Below are 17,337 nucleotides of genomic sequence, written 5' to 3' on the forward strand. Positions count from 1 at the left end.
ATTTGTTTTAGGGGTACCGAATGATTTAACCCCGGCTGCTCAGAGCCCCCAAGTTCCTGCATATTTATTAATTAATTAATTGAGGATATCTCAATCAATGTTGGATTATTTTTTCATTTACTTTAATAATTGGGGATTATAATTGAAAATGTAGGTAAGCGGACGCATATTCTTCCAAGAACAATGATTTGTTTAAAAAAGTTTATCCAAAGTTAAAACTTTACAGTTTTTGTCCGTAACACAGTTGACCAAAAATAACATCTGTTTTTTAATTAAATATCTAAAATCAGAACATGCCTGAGCTTGGCAATTACTGAAAACATAATACTCTTCAAAGGAAAAATAATAATTCGAAAATGTAAAACTCAAAAAGTCCTGCAATTTCATATTTAATTGCCTGGTAGGCCTAGCGGTGTGCAGTACACTGAGTACAGAATACATGAAAGGGCACTAGGGCAGGCTTCACCCAGTGTATATATATTTTTATTGATTTTACAATAAAGCATACAAAATACACATGACTTACACAAAAGAAAAACAAACAAAAAAACTAACAGTCCAAAAAAAAACCAATGGACAACACCCCTCCACATTCTGTTGTTGACAATAGTGATTATATCATCTGTAATGTATTACCAATTACAAATTGTTAATGCAACCATCCTTTAATACAAATAAAAGTAGTCCCATATTTCATGGAACTCCTCCTGGCAATTGAGTATTCAAAGGATGCAGTTTCCGTCATAAATTGGGTCCAGTCTGTGATCTCTGGCGTAGCAGAGCTCTTCCAGTTTCTCAGTATCCGGCTTCACCCAGTGTAAATCCAAGGCTTAGTAGACAGTGACGTAGGAGGAGGAGGAGTGTAGTTAAATTCAGAGGGGCAACTTACTACTGGTCTATTCCACTAGTGAGCATCTTATAGTCGCTCTGGATTAAGAGTGTCTGCTAAATGCCTATATTGTAAATTGTAATTGTAAATTGTTATAGTTTGTGGGAAGTGAGGCCAATAAGAAGCAGCAAGCAACCAGTGTCACCCATCCATCATACACCAGGTCAGTGAATGCTTGTTTAGTTGTAAGGGTTGAGGTTTGCAATAAAACAAAATGTGTTGTCCTTTGTAACTTAATATCTTCTTGTTTGCTTTTTTTTTTACATATTGGACATTTATTTAGCTGATGCTCTTACCACGAGCGACCTTCCCTCCTGGTTTGTTTTGAGTTCTGTTTGTTTTAAAAACGCCATTGACAATGAAGAGAAATTAATGTTTGTTTTGTCCCTAACACAAACATTAAATCCCATTAACAATAAAGATAATTTAATGTTTGTTTTGACACAGTTTGTTTTACATCATCATTACCTAATCACATAATCATATACCGAATTCCCTCCTCGATGATAAGAGCGCCCCTCACTTCACACGGGTGTGATTTTTTAATATTTAAGGACTACAGGAATTAGTCATATTTCTGCTAGAAAGACAAAAGAGAGGTGCAATGGCTTGGAGATAATTAAGAGTTAAGAAACAGGGTAGAATGTTAGTAAGTTTGTTTGTTTGTTTGTTAGTTTGCTATGTTGTTCTGTTTGTTTCAGGCATGGGACTGGACTTGGAGAGCATCATTCAGTACATTGAGAAGGGAGACCAGGACAGTGTTCAAGTGGAACTGAACAGATACAATACCCAGGTGACTATCTGTCACTATTGGCTCTTTCCCACTACACAAACTGTATTGTGTATTTCAGGTTCTGTATTTGTTTCCATGCACTACGGCTCAGTTTCAGATAAGGTTCTCTGTACCTATATTTGGGCCCTGCTCAGGAGGCAGTACTAAACCGGAGTTCTCGGAACGTGTGACGTGTTGTAAGCTTGTAGAGCAGCCGCTTTACCCTTTTGTATAAAAATAATTCATATCTCAGTAATTTCTTTGAAGATTTCAATTATTTGTCATATCTGCCGTGTGCATTTTTTGATTACCAGGCAAACCAAAACTTATTCTTTATTAATATTTGTTCAATGCCAAAAACACAATTAAATCGTTATCGCAATCATTTTTGTGACAATTCATTGTCAACTTAAATTTGTAATCGTGACAGCCCTACTCGGAACCTAGAACTTACTTTAAAAATGTCTCAGAAATAGTCGATCTGCAAGCTCAGAAATCACCGCGATGCAACATGAGCTTGCAGTTATTTTTGCTATTTTATTAGGGTTTGTTTTATGACCTACCTTGTTCTTCAGGGGTGGTTCTGGTTATAATGGAAACCAGGAGAACTTCAAGGGTTCTGTAAAGTTTCTGGATTACTCTTCAGTCAAAAAGAGCCATATTGATGACTCATACAAATTTTAACTGTGAACTGATTGGTCACCTCATAAGGGGTGTGAGGAGTGGGGGTGTGTGGCTACGTTCATTCTTATCCCACACTTGACTGAACCAGGGTTCGAACCAAGTTGTTACTTTTTTGTTTACTTTTGGAATTGGCATTACAGAAAAATGCATTTTACATTACAGTGCTTTGCTTTTCCATTCAGTCCATATTTCTATAACTGTGCATAATTATGATTATTTTCCCTGTGAAGTTCATTTACTGTAGTTTATCTGTGTGTGAACTATTGCATAAAGTTTGACTTGAGTGTTGCCTTTTTCTGACAGTATGCCGAGTGCTTCTTTTTCGATGTCGAGCAGCGGGAGAGGCGAAAGGTCAGGCGAAAAACAAAAGACTTGTTAGATTTAGCAATTTGTCCTCATGGCTGCGTCTAAAAGAGATCCATTGACCCTGAACCCTCTTGCCCTCTGTCAGCCTGGAGAACAAAGGCTCAGATTAACCTTCTAAATAGACTTAAAGCCTGCTCATCCGCCCTCCACTCATCTCCACCCTCCTCTCCCTGCTCGCTCCCTCCCTCTCATTTTCTTTTTTGTTTCTTGGTATTAATTAGCGTTCCTCCATACGTTTTACATTACAACATCTGCTCTCTTCACCACTTGTTTAAAGTAATTCATGCATTTGTTCTTATGCCTCTGCATGCCTTACAACACTGTCCATGGGCTACATGACTGCAGCAACGACACCTGGAAGAGGTATGTGATCCGTGGAAAGCTCCGAGTATACGCATGCATTTTTTTCAGCCACATTGTGACGCATACTCGTGCACACGCTGACAATGTCTGTCTGTCCACTACTATCACATCCTTCCACTGTGCTGTCTTCTACCACTCTGCAGGTCCACTGTAGGGATTTGTGGTTAACCATTTAAAAAGTAAACTGTAGTACTTTCTTGACCAGGGTACTCTAGGGGTCTGTACTTAGTTGGCCCCCTCCTTTTCCCCTCTACACTATAGGGCTCCATCTTGTACCACCCTTATCCCTAATTTTTTACTATTTAGAAAATAAATGTAAAATAGTTCAACTAGCCGATCTACATATTGTGAGCTTGTAGATCAGCTATTTGAACTATTTTAAAAGGTTTTTTTAAATAGTAAAAAAAGGGTTAAGGGATATAGCCCATATCTGTTCACCGAAAATATCAGATCTACAAGCTCACAATACATATGTGAGATTGTAGATCTTGCCTCTTTTCGCCAAATGTTCACCTATACTGTATAAATAGCCCAATACATGTTTTTATTTTTAAGTGTGAAATGGGGAGAGAGATGGGGGGGGGGGGGTGACTCGCAGAAAAGGTTGTCGGGATCGGGGCTCGAACCAAGATTGTCAATACAAGAGTTTCTCCCAATTAAACCAAATCAATGGCACGTTTACCACATAAACATCTCTGAAGGAGTCACAATGCAAACGGAGGACAAAATACAGCGTGCTGGTCCCTCAACAGTCACCTCGGATGTGAGCTCAACCTCAAAGTCTGGGCTGGAATGCAAATACACCAAAACCAATGTTAAGGACTTAAGGGCCATTGGGGCCAGATTAGACATTGAAACAATGTCGTTTCAACGTCTATTTATAGACGGTCTCTATTTAGATCTTGATTACCAAGGCTATTTTTAGACTGTCTATAAATAGATGTTGAAACGACTAAAAGCCGACTATTGCTCAATGGGTTAATATGCATGTTACAAAGCTGATTGCATAATTTGATGTGACTCAGCCAGCTCACTGTGTTAATGTGACCTTGCATATATGACAAATAAGCACCAGGCCAACTCTATACCAGCCATCCAGTTGTATTCAACTGTTATAACTTATGACTTGAGCCTTTTTTGATGTTGTTTCTCATGTTTGCCTTTGTTCTCCACATCAGTAAAATCTTATTTCCGTTCTCCAGTTCAGGAAGAACAAAGTGAGGCTGTGTGTTCCCGGCTCAGACTCAGACAGCTCTGATGAGGAAGAGAAGGAGTCTGATCTCATACTTCGAAAGGTAGATGTGTGAATTTGAACACCTTGACTCCTTTCACTTTTTGTGTGCTTTTCACTTCTTTCACAAGGCTTCTCTTTGTGGGTTAATTCTGTTGTCGCTCTTTTTCCCTCCTTAAATGTCTTCCTCATATTCTCTGTCCTGCATGCTTATCCTGTGATCATTCTACTTTGCCAGATACTGGCCGCGGCGTTGCTGCAGTTCATCCATAGACGCCTGCAGCCATGTGTGCTGCGGGTGTGCCTGTGCACGCTGCGCATCCTCTCCCGAGACCGCTATGCCCTGGAGCCCCTGGTCACCGATGACGCACTCCTTACCCTGGCTCATCTGGGCGGCATCAGCTCCCACCCTGCCCCGCAGCGCCAAATAGAAGAGGATGACGAAGAGAATGGCGGCAGCTACATGGACCTGCACAATAAGACATCGAGAAATGAGCCAAGGGTTTGCGAGGTGGTCGTGGTGGATAACAAAAACCCGGCCACCGCTGGGGCAGCTAGCGGTGGTCATAGCTCTCCTGCCACGTCGACCTCAGGCAATTACTACAGCTGTAATCAGAGAGGTGAAGGAAGTCATGGTGGGACAGGCCTACTGTCTCGTGGGAAGAAGGACGCAAGAGAGGAAAGGAGGGAGGAGGAGGAGAAAGAAGAGGACGGGGAGGTGTGTAGAAAGGAGGCCTTGAAGATCTTGTGCAACGTCATCTACAACAGCAACAGTGCGCAAGAGAGGGCGAGCACCCTGAGGTGAGCAGACTGAACACGGAGAAACCCCAGATTGACCAACACGCTTTACAAAGGCAGATTGTGTGTTCTTTCTGCACCTTTGTTGCCTGAGCAAAGAGAACACAGATCGTATTCACTAATTGATTCATGCAAACGAGCTTGGAAGCCCAAATACGCTACTGAGATGAGCTCTGTGCTCTGTGACAGCAAAGAGCACTTCACAGCACCAACTATGAGTCACCAGCTGCAAGGGCAAATTTAAATGTGTCTCCAAATTTGTCTGCCAGAGTGTGCTGAAAGCACCAAAACAATCCTGCCCGAAACAATACACTACTAGTAGACACCAAAATGCCAGTGTAGTACTGTAGGTGGCATGATAGGTAAACTGCAGGGAGCTGTCCATGGTTCTGGATTGATAATAGATGGCAGGGTGTCAACTGCAGAGAGTTGTCCAAGGTGCTGGATAAATAATAGGATGCATAATAGTCAACTACAGGGAGTTTATTACATTGAGCTGGATTGATAAACTGCTAGACAGCTTTGCACTGAACAGACTGAAACTAACCTATTGGTGTACAATTCAGAGTTTGAAAATTAAATAGATGGCAGTGAGACCAACCCAGATTTTGTTGAAAAGTAAATGATGGATTATAGACCTCTGTGATTTGCAACAATAATAGTTGCCATTACTGTAAGCGTTTGTGCATGCCTAAATGTTCATCTGCACAGCATTGGTTTGAAGGAGTTGCAGCCACAAGTATACTTGGTGGATCAGCCTACTGTAATTTAGAGCTATGAATGACCTTTTATTAATATCTATGATTTAACCTGTGTGCCGAATGGTTGAGAAAATCAATACTAAAGTGTCAGCATCCTCTCTCGCCAATGTTTTCGGGGCTCTGATCCCATCCTCATCTCTCCCCGTCATCTTCACCATCTACATCAGGTGCCTTCCTGGTCTGATTCAGAAACTGAAGCTGGGGATTGAGAGCAGGGTGACATCCACTGGGCAGTTTTATGAACTGCGGCTGCTTTTCTTACTGACAGCTCTGAGGCCAGAGCTCAGACAACAACTACAGCAGGTATAAAGACAGATTAGTGCTGTCATTTCACTGCCAAGGCATTCCTTTGCTCAGATATTTAATCGATTTCTGGCAAAATAAGAATCCAGGCTATTCACCTTAATCCTATCTCCTCAAATGCTTCCGTTCTCTCCTGCCCTCCCCCTGGTTTCACAGGACAGGGGTGTGTCTATGCTGACCTCAGTCCTGGAGCAGTGTCTGGATGCGCAATGGGGAGAAGGCTACGAGGTGCTCACTGACCAAGAGGCTCCACCTCTCTCCAAGGACATCACACAGCGTGCTATTGAAATCCTCAAAACACTCTTCACCATCACCTCCAGGGTCCACAGGCTGGAGCCAGATGAGGTGAGGCAGAACATTTTAAAGTAGAGGGGGCATATCTTTGGTTGATATACATGGGAGACAATGTTTTTCACATGTCTTAACTTCTAAATGCCATATGCCATATGCTGTTAAAGCACACATATTCAATAACAAGATGCAGATTGGTTGTTGTCTACCAATACCCCATCAAGACAATATCTGTTCTGTTTTTTATTTAAGGAAGCAAATAAAACAAGTGTACCATGTATGTGCGTGCTAGACACGCATGAGTCATACATTCTTCAGTTCATATTGCCACCTCTACTGTACTGTGTCCTCTTTGCGAGGATCACTATTACTATGTTCTGTTTAGAACATGTTCTGTTTTTGTGAGAGAACATCTCTCTACTCCGTTCTCTCCAGGAGGAGGCAGCACAATATCGCCAGCTAGTGGCTGTCCTGCGCCATTGTCTGCAGCTGTCTTGTGAAGGAGAAGACCTCTCCGATGACTTCAAGGGGTCAGTGCACCACACAGCACTGTTGATAGTCGATGATGTACACAGTCAAATCCTCAGTGTTAATCTATCCATTTGTAACTCAGAGAGTTGAATGACTATGTGTATCGGCTGGCTGCCTGCCAACAGCTGGCATATCTACCAGTAATAATTTCGTCAACTAAAACGAAAAATGTACTACCCCTTTTCACTGACGAAATAAAAACTAAAAGCTATCCATGACTAAAACTATGACTAAACATATTGACAATTTCGTCAATAAATGAAAATTTTAGCAATTAAGGGACTAGTGGACAAGAGATCCAGTAGAACTACCGTAAGACAAGTCATTCTATGCTTGGCTGCGAGCAGGTGTCACACTCCACGCGTGTTTTGAGCTAGATTTTTGGCATAAGCTAACTTAGCTACGTATAAATGAGGCATTACGAGGCCACCAAGTCCAAAATACATTTTAGGCTACTAAATCAACTGTAGATTTAGCACTACAGCATTTCAGATGACTAAAAGCTAAAAACTATGCAATTCTTTTTTTATTCAAAAGACTAAAACTAAATCAAAATGCGCTGATATCTAACCATAAGCTTGAGGTGATGTTTATCCATCCATCCTGCTGTCTCCTCACAGTCACACGGTCAACATGTTGTCGGTAGTGCCCCTGACGTGTCTGGATGTCCTGGTGTCTGTCCGTTTGCCCGACGGCTGCCTGGAGTGGGAAGGAGTCAACATGGACTTTGTACACACCATGCTGCTCTTTATGGAAAGACGTCTGGACAGGGTGAGTTTCTGTCTGCTGTCTGGTGGCCTGGGTGTATAGGTCTAACAGTGGTTGTCAAACTTTTAGATTTCATGCCCAGTGAATATACAGTACAAACACATTGTGAGCATGTAGATCTGCTATTTTCAGTAAATGTTCCTCCTTCCAGGAGTTAAGTACAGCACTCAAATAAATGTACTTTGTTACTCTGCCTACCTCTTATAAAGGGTCAGAAGCTGAAAGAGAAATTGATCCCCGTGCTTAACCTGATGACTGAGAGCTGCCGTGCACACAGGGAGACGCGCCACTACCTGCGTCACCAGGTAGGCTACTTCTCATCACTTCTGACCATGTCCTTTTCTAGACATAATGACATAAGACATGTCTTATCTTGATCGATGATAATTGCCTACAAATTCAAGGAGGCCGTTGCCAATGACCACAAACTCTACCTCTTTGGTACAAACCAACGGTTCGAAGAATTGCAAAATCTCTGCTATATCCCCAACTCAGGTTTGGATATAGCTAGATCTGTATTTCTGATCCTCCTTTCTCTCCACCTCCCCACCACTACACCTTTTCTACAGATCCTGCCCCCACTGCGTGACGTGGCTCTCAGACCTGAGCAGGGGGTCACGCTGAAGGCCCGCTTGGTCCGTCTGATGACCAATGTGGAGACAGAGGTCAAGCACTGTGCTGCTGAGCTGCTCTTTGTGCTCTGCAAAGAGAATGGTACGTCTGTGTACTACATAGTCTACTCTACTGCATACTGTTCATACTGTGTATTGCATACTGTTCCCTGCACTGCATCTGAGACCTGTTCACTACATCAATACAGTTTGCACACAGCATTCTAAGGCTTCATGCCACAGGGATCAAAAATTGGACCATAGTGGCGTGACTTCCCTGTGCAATCTGTGGCTATGGCTAGAAAGTTAGATATCGTCGCTGTTTGGGATTTCTTTTCATAAATAAATAAATAAATATTGAATCAATGAAAGGTATTCAAAAGTGCTTCTGACAAAACCAGCTAACTCCATTGGACCCTCAAACTGTCTGCTAAAGCAGCCATCTACAGTACACCACCTATCGTGCAAGTATCTGACAATATATAAAGTCACAATACCAACTTTGATGAGGCAGTATTTCTTTATTTTATATATGGTTTTCTTTATTCCTGCAAAAATCAGTCTGTGAATTTTGAGAGTCAGATAATTCTGATCTTGGTGGCCAGTCTAGAGTAGTACAGAACCCTATATTTGTGCAGAAACTTCATATTTGGACAAAATGGTGGTGCTGTAAAAGAAAGGCTATGTTTTTGCATGGGTCTTTTTCATGGCCAATCCACACACATCTGAAATGGCAAACAGAAGTAGCCTACCATATCTCCAGGTAGCCACTATGGATATGATCGTAGACCCACAGTTACCTGAGTGCTCTGCTCCAAGGATGACTTGAGAGGCCTGCCTGTCCAGTAGGCCAGAGTGCTCGGCTAACTGGGTCTACTAACCCTACCTAGCCAACCAGCTGCACTGATTGGCTGTTACAGGGGATTACAGGGCCTCTCACGGCATCCATGCTTGTTGATATCAGGTAGCTATGGTTATACCCGATATTGCTGCAGGCCATTTATTTATTCTTCCAATAGAAGTCTAAGAAGTCCCCTTGAAGTGAACGGAGTTGTCGTAACTCTTTCATCTATACGACTCTGGGCAAGGCTTGTGCCAGACTCACATAAACTCCATATTTGGGCAAGACTAACATGGAATTCCATATTCGGGCACTGACATGATAACATAGTGATGAGGCAAGTGTTAAGAGCTCAGCTTAAATGGACCTCATATATAAAATGTTCAGACTTTGTGGGCACTCAATGGTCAATAGATCTTTCATGATATTGTGGAATAAATGCTTAACATGCAAAACAAAAACACATAGTACATTAACAAACTGCTCCGTTTTCCGGATATCGTAAAGGCATCGACGAATACGTAATTAAAATTAAATTCTAGCGGTGTCTTGCCCCTCAGAATGACCGACCCAGCTGTAATAAATAGGGTGGTGAGTGACATTATTCACTCTCCTGAGGACAAGCGTCTATACAGAGGCCTGGAGTTCACAAATGGATTAAAGGCTGTGCTGATCAGTGACCCAACCACGGACAAATCAGCAGCAGCACTGGATGTACACATAGGTTCCTTTTCAGACCCTACCAACATATCGGGCGTGGCACACTTTTGTGAGCACATGCTGTTCCTTGGTACCGAGAAGTACCCCAAGGAAAATGAATACAGTCAGTTCCTCAGTGAGCATGGGGGCAGCTCCAATGCCTACACCAGTGGGGAACACACCAACTACTACTTTGATGTGTCCCATGAGCACTTGCAAGGAGCCATGGATAGGTTTGCCCAGTTTTTCTTGTGCCCTCTGTTTGATGAGAGCTGTAAGGACCGGGAGGTGAACGCTGTGGACTCTGAGCATGAGAATAACTTAATGAATGATAGCTGGAGGTTGAGTCAGTTGGAGAAGGCCACTGGCAACCCTGACCACCCCTTTAGTAAATTTGGAACAGGTAACAAATTGACCCTTGACAAAAGGCCTTGTAAAGATGGCATTGACATGCGTCAGGAGCTTCTGAAATTTCACTCCACATTCTACTCCTCCAACATAATGGGACTCTGCGTGTTAGGAAGAGAGTCCCTCGACGAGTTGACCTCCATGGTGGTTGGTCTGTTTGGAAAGGTGGAGAACAAGAACGTGTCTATCCCAGAATTTCCTGAGCATCCCTTCCAGGAGGAACATCTCAGACAATTCTACAAAGTGGTGCCTATCAAAGACATCAGGATCCTGTCTGTGACCTTTCCCATCCCAGACCTGCATAAGTACTATAAATCTAGCCCAGGGCACTATTTAGGACATCTGATCGGTCACGAGGGCCCAGGAAGTCTGCTGTCTGAGCTCAAAGCCAAAGGTTGGGTGAACACACTGTTTGGAGGCCCAAACAGTGGAGCGAGAGGATTCATGTTCTTCGTCATCCAAGTGCAATTAACGGAGGAGGGGCTCTTGCACGTAGAGGACATCATCTCCCACATGTTCCAGTACATCCAGAAACTGCACGCAGAGGGACCTCAGGAGTGGGTCTTTAAGGAGTGTAAGGATTTAAACAAAGTGGCCTTCAGGTTCAAGGACAAAGAGCAGCAGCCCGACAGCTACACTTCCAAAGTGGCTGGTTTAACACACTACTACCCTCTGGAGGAGATTCTGGAGGCGGAGTATATTTTGGAGGACTTCAAACCTAATCTTATAGAGATGGTGCTGGATAAACTGAGGCCAGAGCATATCAGAGTGGCGGTGGTGTCAAAGTCTTTTGATGGGCAGACAGACAGGACTGAAGAGTGGTATGGCACACAGTACAAACAGGAGGCCATCTCTGATGAGGTCATCCAGAAATGGGCAAACACCAACCTCAACGACAAGTTCAAGTTACCTATGAAGAACGAGTTCATCCCCAATAAATTTGAAATATACCCTCTGGAGAAAGACTCCCCAGCCTTCCCCACTTTAATCAAGGACACTGCCATGTGCAAGGTGTGGTTCAAACAGGATGACAAGTTCTTCTTGCCCAAGGCTTGTTTAAACTTCTTCTTCTTCAGCCCGCTTGTGTATATGGACCCCTTGCACTTAAACATGGCATATTTATACCTGGAGCTCCTCAAGGACTCCCTCAACGAATATGCCTATGCAGCTGAGCTAGCTGGCTTGAGCTATGGCCTCCAAAATACCTTCTATGGGATGTTTCTGTCTGTAAAGGGCTACAATGACAAGCAACACATCCTTCTGAAGAAAATAATTGAGAAGATGGCCAGTTTTGAGATCGACGAGAAGCGTTTTGACATCATCAAGGAAGCGTACATGCGCAATCTGAATAATTTCAATGCAGAGCAGCCTCACAAGCATGCCAAGTACTACCTCCACCTGCTAATGACTGAGGTCGCTTGGACCAAATATGAGCTCAGAGACACTTTGGAGGATGTCACTCTCCCACGCCTCAAGGTCTTCATAGCTCAACTGTTGTCACGATTACATATCGAAGCCCTTCTCCATGGGAACATAACCAAGGTGCATGCTCTTGGCATTGTACAGATGCTGGAGAAGACACTTATTGAGCATGCTCACACCAAACCCCTCTTCCCCAGCGAGCTGAGGCGCTACAGGCAAGTGCAGGTTCCAGACGGTGGCTGGTACGTGTACCAGCAGAGGAACGAGGTACACAACAACTGTGGCATTGAAATCTACTACCAGGTGGGCATGGAAACCACTCACGAGAACATGCTGCTGGAGTTATTCTGCCAGATCATCTCAGAGCCATGCTTCAATATATTGCGCACCAAAGAACAGCTGGGCTACATCGTGTTCAGCGGGCCTCGCAGGGCCAGTCAAGTCCAGGGCCTCCGCTTCATCATCCAGTCAGAGAAGGCTCCGCACTACCTGGAGAGCCGCGTGGAGGCCTTCCTGCACGCCATGGGGACGTCCATAGAGGAGATGAGCGAGGAGACTTTCCAGAAGCACGTCCAGGCTCTGGCTATCCACCGTTTGGACAAGCCCAAGATGTTGGCTGCGGAGTGCGAGACATACTGGGCTGAGATAATGTCGCAGCAGTATAATTTTGACCGAGATAACATTGAGGTGTCTTATCTGAAAACTCTGACAAAAGAAAAACTAATGTTGTTCTACAGAGAACTGCTGGCAGTTGATGCCCCCAAGAGACACAAAGTGTCGGTGCATGTTCTCTCTAGGGAGATGGATTCTTGCCCCATTGTGGGCGAGTTCCCTACCCAGAATGATGTGGACCTGGCTCCAGCCCCGTCCCTCCCGCAGCCTACTTTAGTGCAGGACGTGACCGAGTTCAAAAGGAGTCTGCCTCTCTTTCCCCTGGCAAAACCACGCATAAACATCATGGATGCCAATGGGGGATGGGGAACCTCCATCAACAATGTATAGGGTTTAAGTGATTTAGGACATATGTATGTCATTAAACTTATTATAATTATTATTTTGCCTTTTAGTAAATTCAATCATTGTCTCAAGGGTTACTATACAGTTTGTTTGATCTTAGCTTCTATTTCTTTATTTTTTTCTAAAAACAAATTACCATTAATAATAAAAAAAGAAAAGATGCAAAAAAGAATATTCACTCAAATATCACAATTTGTTAATGACACGATTCTCAAAGTAGATTTTAAAGTTCTTAGGCCTACTACTAGACACCTATAAGATTTGCGTGCCTAACAACAGAATGGTAGGCATCTTTGCAGACAGTACATCCATGAGTGCATTTGCTATTGTATGCCCACAACTTGCTGCTGGAAAAGCACCAAAGCTGTCTACCCTCATACACATGCTGAAAACTGTAACCAATTAAGACCACTCCCTGCATTTTTATTGCAATGCAATGCTCATCTGACAAGTTGCCTTTTAGCTTTTACTATAATAATCATCACTGTGAAGTCTAGCAAAACGCAATTCAATCCACTGCCCCAAATGTTCAGCCCAGAGTATAACATAAACATTTTTAAGTGCCAAAGTTCAAACTTTGACATTTATGTTTTCTAGGCGACAAGTAACAGCCATATCTTTAAAGACCCAGCTGTTGCTTGAGAAATGTTACATTTTCTTACTTTGCAAAAGTGCGACAAAGTAAGTAATCTGTTCTTATTAGTATTACTAGAAGAGAAGCTCTAGCGCAAAAAACCTGTGGCCTGTAGAATGATTTTACCATAGGTGTGCGTCGCTGTTTGATGACGTTGAATAGAGTGGTCCTAATGGGCAAAAGTGGTGGCTGAAATGTGCCTGAACAATGTGTTTTATATTAACTGTACAATGAAGAGAAGTGATGAAGAGTGTGTCTGAGTCTTTGTTGGCAGGTGGAGTTCTGGGTGTTGCACTCTGAAAATAGCAGATCTACAAGCCCACAACATATCATGCTGTGATGCATTGTGAGCTTGTAGATCAGCTATTTTCAGCATGCAACCTGTGTAAAATCAGGCATTACGACACCATCAAGGCCTGCCAAAATAAAAATAATTAAACTAAAACTCGACTAAAGATAAAATATTTCAGATAACAAAAATATGACATTTGCTGTCAAAATCTACACTGGTGCCACCCGGACGCCCCATATTCTGTTTTGTCCTGCTCATGATGTGATGTAATCGTCTAATAATAACATTTGTGTCGCCGCAGTGAGACGCTTCATCAAGTACACGGGCTACGGAAACGCTGCAGGCTTGCTGGCTGCTCGGGGCCTTCTGGCCGGTGGCAGCAGGGTGGCCGCCCGCAATCAGTACTCCAGTGACTCCGACTCGGACACAGAGGAGTACCGCGAGGCCAAGGACAGGATCAACATGGTGACAGGGCGTGTGGAGGAGCAGCATCCTGACCCCATGGAGGGCATGACGGATGAAGAGAAGGAGCTCGAGGCGCGAAACCTCATTGACATGTTCAGCAGGCTCTCCAGGTGCGCATGTGTTTTCTTAAGGCGCGAACTTCCCAAAAGGGTTAGACATAAATTTAAGATTAGGGTATGGGTAAAGGCCCACGCATACCACGCATACTCGTTTTACGTGATAAACTATAGGCTACCATGCACTATGTCTAACTGGGGAACTCCCCCTGACAAGTGAAAAGAAGCGGCTTGGCCTCGGCATGCACTGAAGGAAGCATGAGGTCAGCCCATTGCTCTCCCCAGGTTGGCAAAGGAAGTGTAGCGCCCAGGATTACATTAGACAATTTTGACACTTCACAAAAATCGTGGGATGAAATTTAAAATTAAAATTAATAAATGTACCGTGGCCCCTGGCACAAAAGCCTGGCACTGACTCATCCAGTGGTCACAGTGTCACACAGACACACTCGACACACAGAACTATTTATGTGAGTCTGCCATTCCGTCAAAAAGGTTAGGACACCCGTTCTCAACCATTTGAACTTCAAGGACCCCCAGTTTGATATGGATTAACCCAGGCCACCCAATTGGTACCATATTTTATCCCTGGGATCACAATGATTACAAATCCATTCATTGTCAGTCCTTTTCTTTCTCTCCTTGCTATAGCAACAGCAACATTCAGTCGGTGGTGATGACGGGCAACGGGAGGCTAGCGCCCTTATGTGGCCAGATGAGAGACTGCACCATGCAACAAGAGGAAGAGGAGGCGGAGGAGGAGGAAGACGAGGAGTGGTGGGAGAGCGTGGGGGACATGGATAAGTAGTATGGGAGGGAGGTGAAGAGGGCTAAATATGTGGGGAGGGTCTGAGGAGGAGGGGAGAGGAGAGAAGAAAGAGGACACCTTGTATGTCCAAATATATATAAAATAGTGAAAATAGCTACAAACATGTGTTGTGAGCTTGTAGATCTGCTATTTATTACTTTTGTGCGACACTTGTAAAATAAAATAAAAAATTAATATGGAGATACAAGGTTTCTGCCTGACAGCAACGAATAGATGAAAGGTAAAAAGCGAGGCGGAAACCTGAAAGTGAGTCAGACAGACGGCATGCAGAGCACCAGCCAACAAACACTCCAAGAGTAGGCTACATGTCCTTGTGAGATCTGTGTTGCACACCGAAAATAGCCAATCTAAAAGCTCACAAGCTTGTAGATCGGCTATTTTCGGCACGTAACAGAGAGAGAAAGACAACGTGGATGGTTGGTCATTTATATCCATTCTTACCCATATACTACGCTTTATTATTTTGTCGCTAACAACAAGTGGCTACGCCTTTAACTAGGCATGTAACCATTCACTCAACCCATGATACGATTCAAATCGAATCTTTTCTCTTTACACAAATCCAGTATTTTCTCTCTCTTTTAATTTCTCTCTTATCCTCTTTTTTAATCAATTATCTTACAAAAATCCTGTATTTTCTTCTGTTTTTTTACGCACTCTGCTGTTTGCATCACGATTACAATTGTGTTTTAATTGCGCCAGTTTGAATCCATTTGAATCATTTTATGATATATTGTTACATGCCTACCTTTAACCTCACCTTTAACCTCACCACACACATAGTGTAGGGTCTAAATAGCCTACTTATATACTCCCTATTCCTATTCCAAATGGCCGCTGGTAATGGGTCTTTAACTCTGAGTTTTGTACACTTTCACAGGTTAAATAAACAGAGGATTTTACAGTGTAGATAAAAACTAAAATAAATGATCAAATAGGGTTCAGAGAGGCCTAATGCATACGAAACAGGGCGGTCCTTGATGTTCAGATGGTTGAGAATCAGTTTTAAAGCAAAGCCCTCAGCAACAAGGCACTCTGCACCACAGTAGAAAGTAAGAGGCAGCCAGCAACAGGGAGGAAAAAGGGGGAGAAAAATGGGCACAGGTTGTACTATTTTCCTGCTCACCATGGCAACCGTAACATTTCTCCCCTACTCTTTATTTTCCAGAGAACCCGCCTGCTTCTATAAGCATGAATAAATACCACCACTTACCTTTAAGTGTACGTTGTGATTGCTTCAAGGAGGGGTGTGTGCGTGTGTGTGTGTGTGTGTGTGTGTGTGTGTGTGTGTGCGCGTCTGTGTGTGTGCGTCTGTGTGTGCGCATCTGTGAGTCTCTACATTCTCTGATCCTTTATTTCTTTGCTCTTGAAAAAAGTCCATCATGTTTTCATGAAAGGCTCTTAGATTTGTCCTCCACTTCTTTGTGTGGTGTCTGACTGCATTTATTAAAAGACATTTGAAAACATTGGGGGGCAGGGGAGGGGGGCAAGGGTCTGAGCTTATTTGTACAAATTAACCTTCAAAAGGATCGTAAGATAAAATGTATAAATACCTGATGATTCTCATTGGAAGAAAAGGATTTTGAATTTCAGTTAGACAAGACTTCTGTAGAACGCAGCATTAGAATGAAACCTTGTGTAGAATGTGTTGATGTCACTGAGATGGAATGTGCTTCGTCATCCACAGACACACTTTGACTCAAGCCTAATTTATACTCTGTCGCACAATGGTGTCGCACGCCTAACCTAAACCAGCAGACCTTTTAGGCAGTGGTGGTCTGGTGGAGAAAATAGGCTTCCTTGGAGCACAACTGGCTTTATAGTCCACAGCCTGGTCACAGCAGCCAATCACTAGCTATTTCCAGGGTGCCAACCACTCCCATTCAGACACCACTCAGTGGCACTCACACCAGCTGCTAGTCAATCTCTATCAGTATCACGCACCGACGCACGTCACGCACGCACGCACGCACGCACACATGCACACACACACACACACACACACACACACACACACACACACACACACACACACACACACACACACACACACACACACCTAAGGTCAGTCAGTGTCATGGTCAGTATCATGTCAGTATGTCAAATCTGGTTTTCCATGAAACATTAATACTGCACTGCGTTCTGGGATAGGGATAGAGATTTGGTGCATGCATAAATATTCAATATTCACAAAAGCTGTAAATAACAGTATAGCTGTTGCAGTAATGAGTTTCTATCCACCTGCATAGAATAAGCTGGTTGCATGAACTTCTGATTATAACGCATTCATTGCAATTCATAATAGT

The 17,337-nt window shown here is 43.3% G+C and overlaps 2 protein-coding genes across 2 annotated transcripts; both read left to right on the forward strand.

The window, feature by feature from the left end:
- Positions 1-1,592: 1,592 nt before the first annotated feature.
- Positions 1,593-16,552, forward strand: LOC308323320 (chaperone Ric-8A; the record flags this gene model as incomplete). The annotated part of the gene is made up of 11 exons (XM_080775041.1): positions 1,593-1,682; positions 4,277-4,369; positions 4,544-5,106; positions 6,032-6,167; positions 6,324-6,512; positions 6,894-6,988; positions 7,610-7,760; positions 7,967-8,062; positions 8,327-8,471; positions 13,983-14,256; positions 14,854-16,552. The coding sequence occupies 11 exons, from the start codon at positions 1,593-1,595 to the stop codon at positions 15,008-15,010; spliced, it is 1,989 nt and encodes a 662-aa protein (XP_080631167.1). The 3' UTR covers positions 15,011-16,552.
- On the forward strand, positions 9,771-12,740 carry LOC308324347 (insulin-degrading enzyme-like; the record flags this gene model as incomplete). The annotated part of the gene is made up of 2 exons (XM_080776389.1): positions 9,771-10,311; positions 10,429-12,740. 2 exons carry the CDS (start codon positions 9,771-9,773, stop codon positions 12,738-12,740), a joined length of 2,853 nt encoding a protein of 950 aa, XP_080632515.1.
- Positions 16,553-17,337: the final 785 nt, after the last annotated feature.

Source organism: Protomyctophum bolini, assembly GCF_963924005.1.
Source record: "Protomyctophum bolini genome assembly, chromosome: 11".
NCBI classification, from domain to species: Eukaryota; Metazoa; Chordata; class Actinopteri; order Myctophiformes; family Myctophidae; genus Protomyctophum; species Protomyctophum bolini.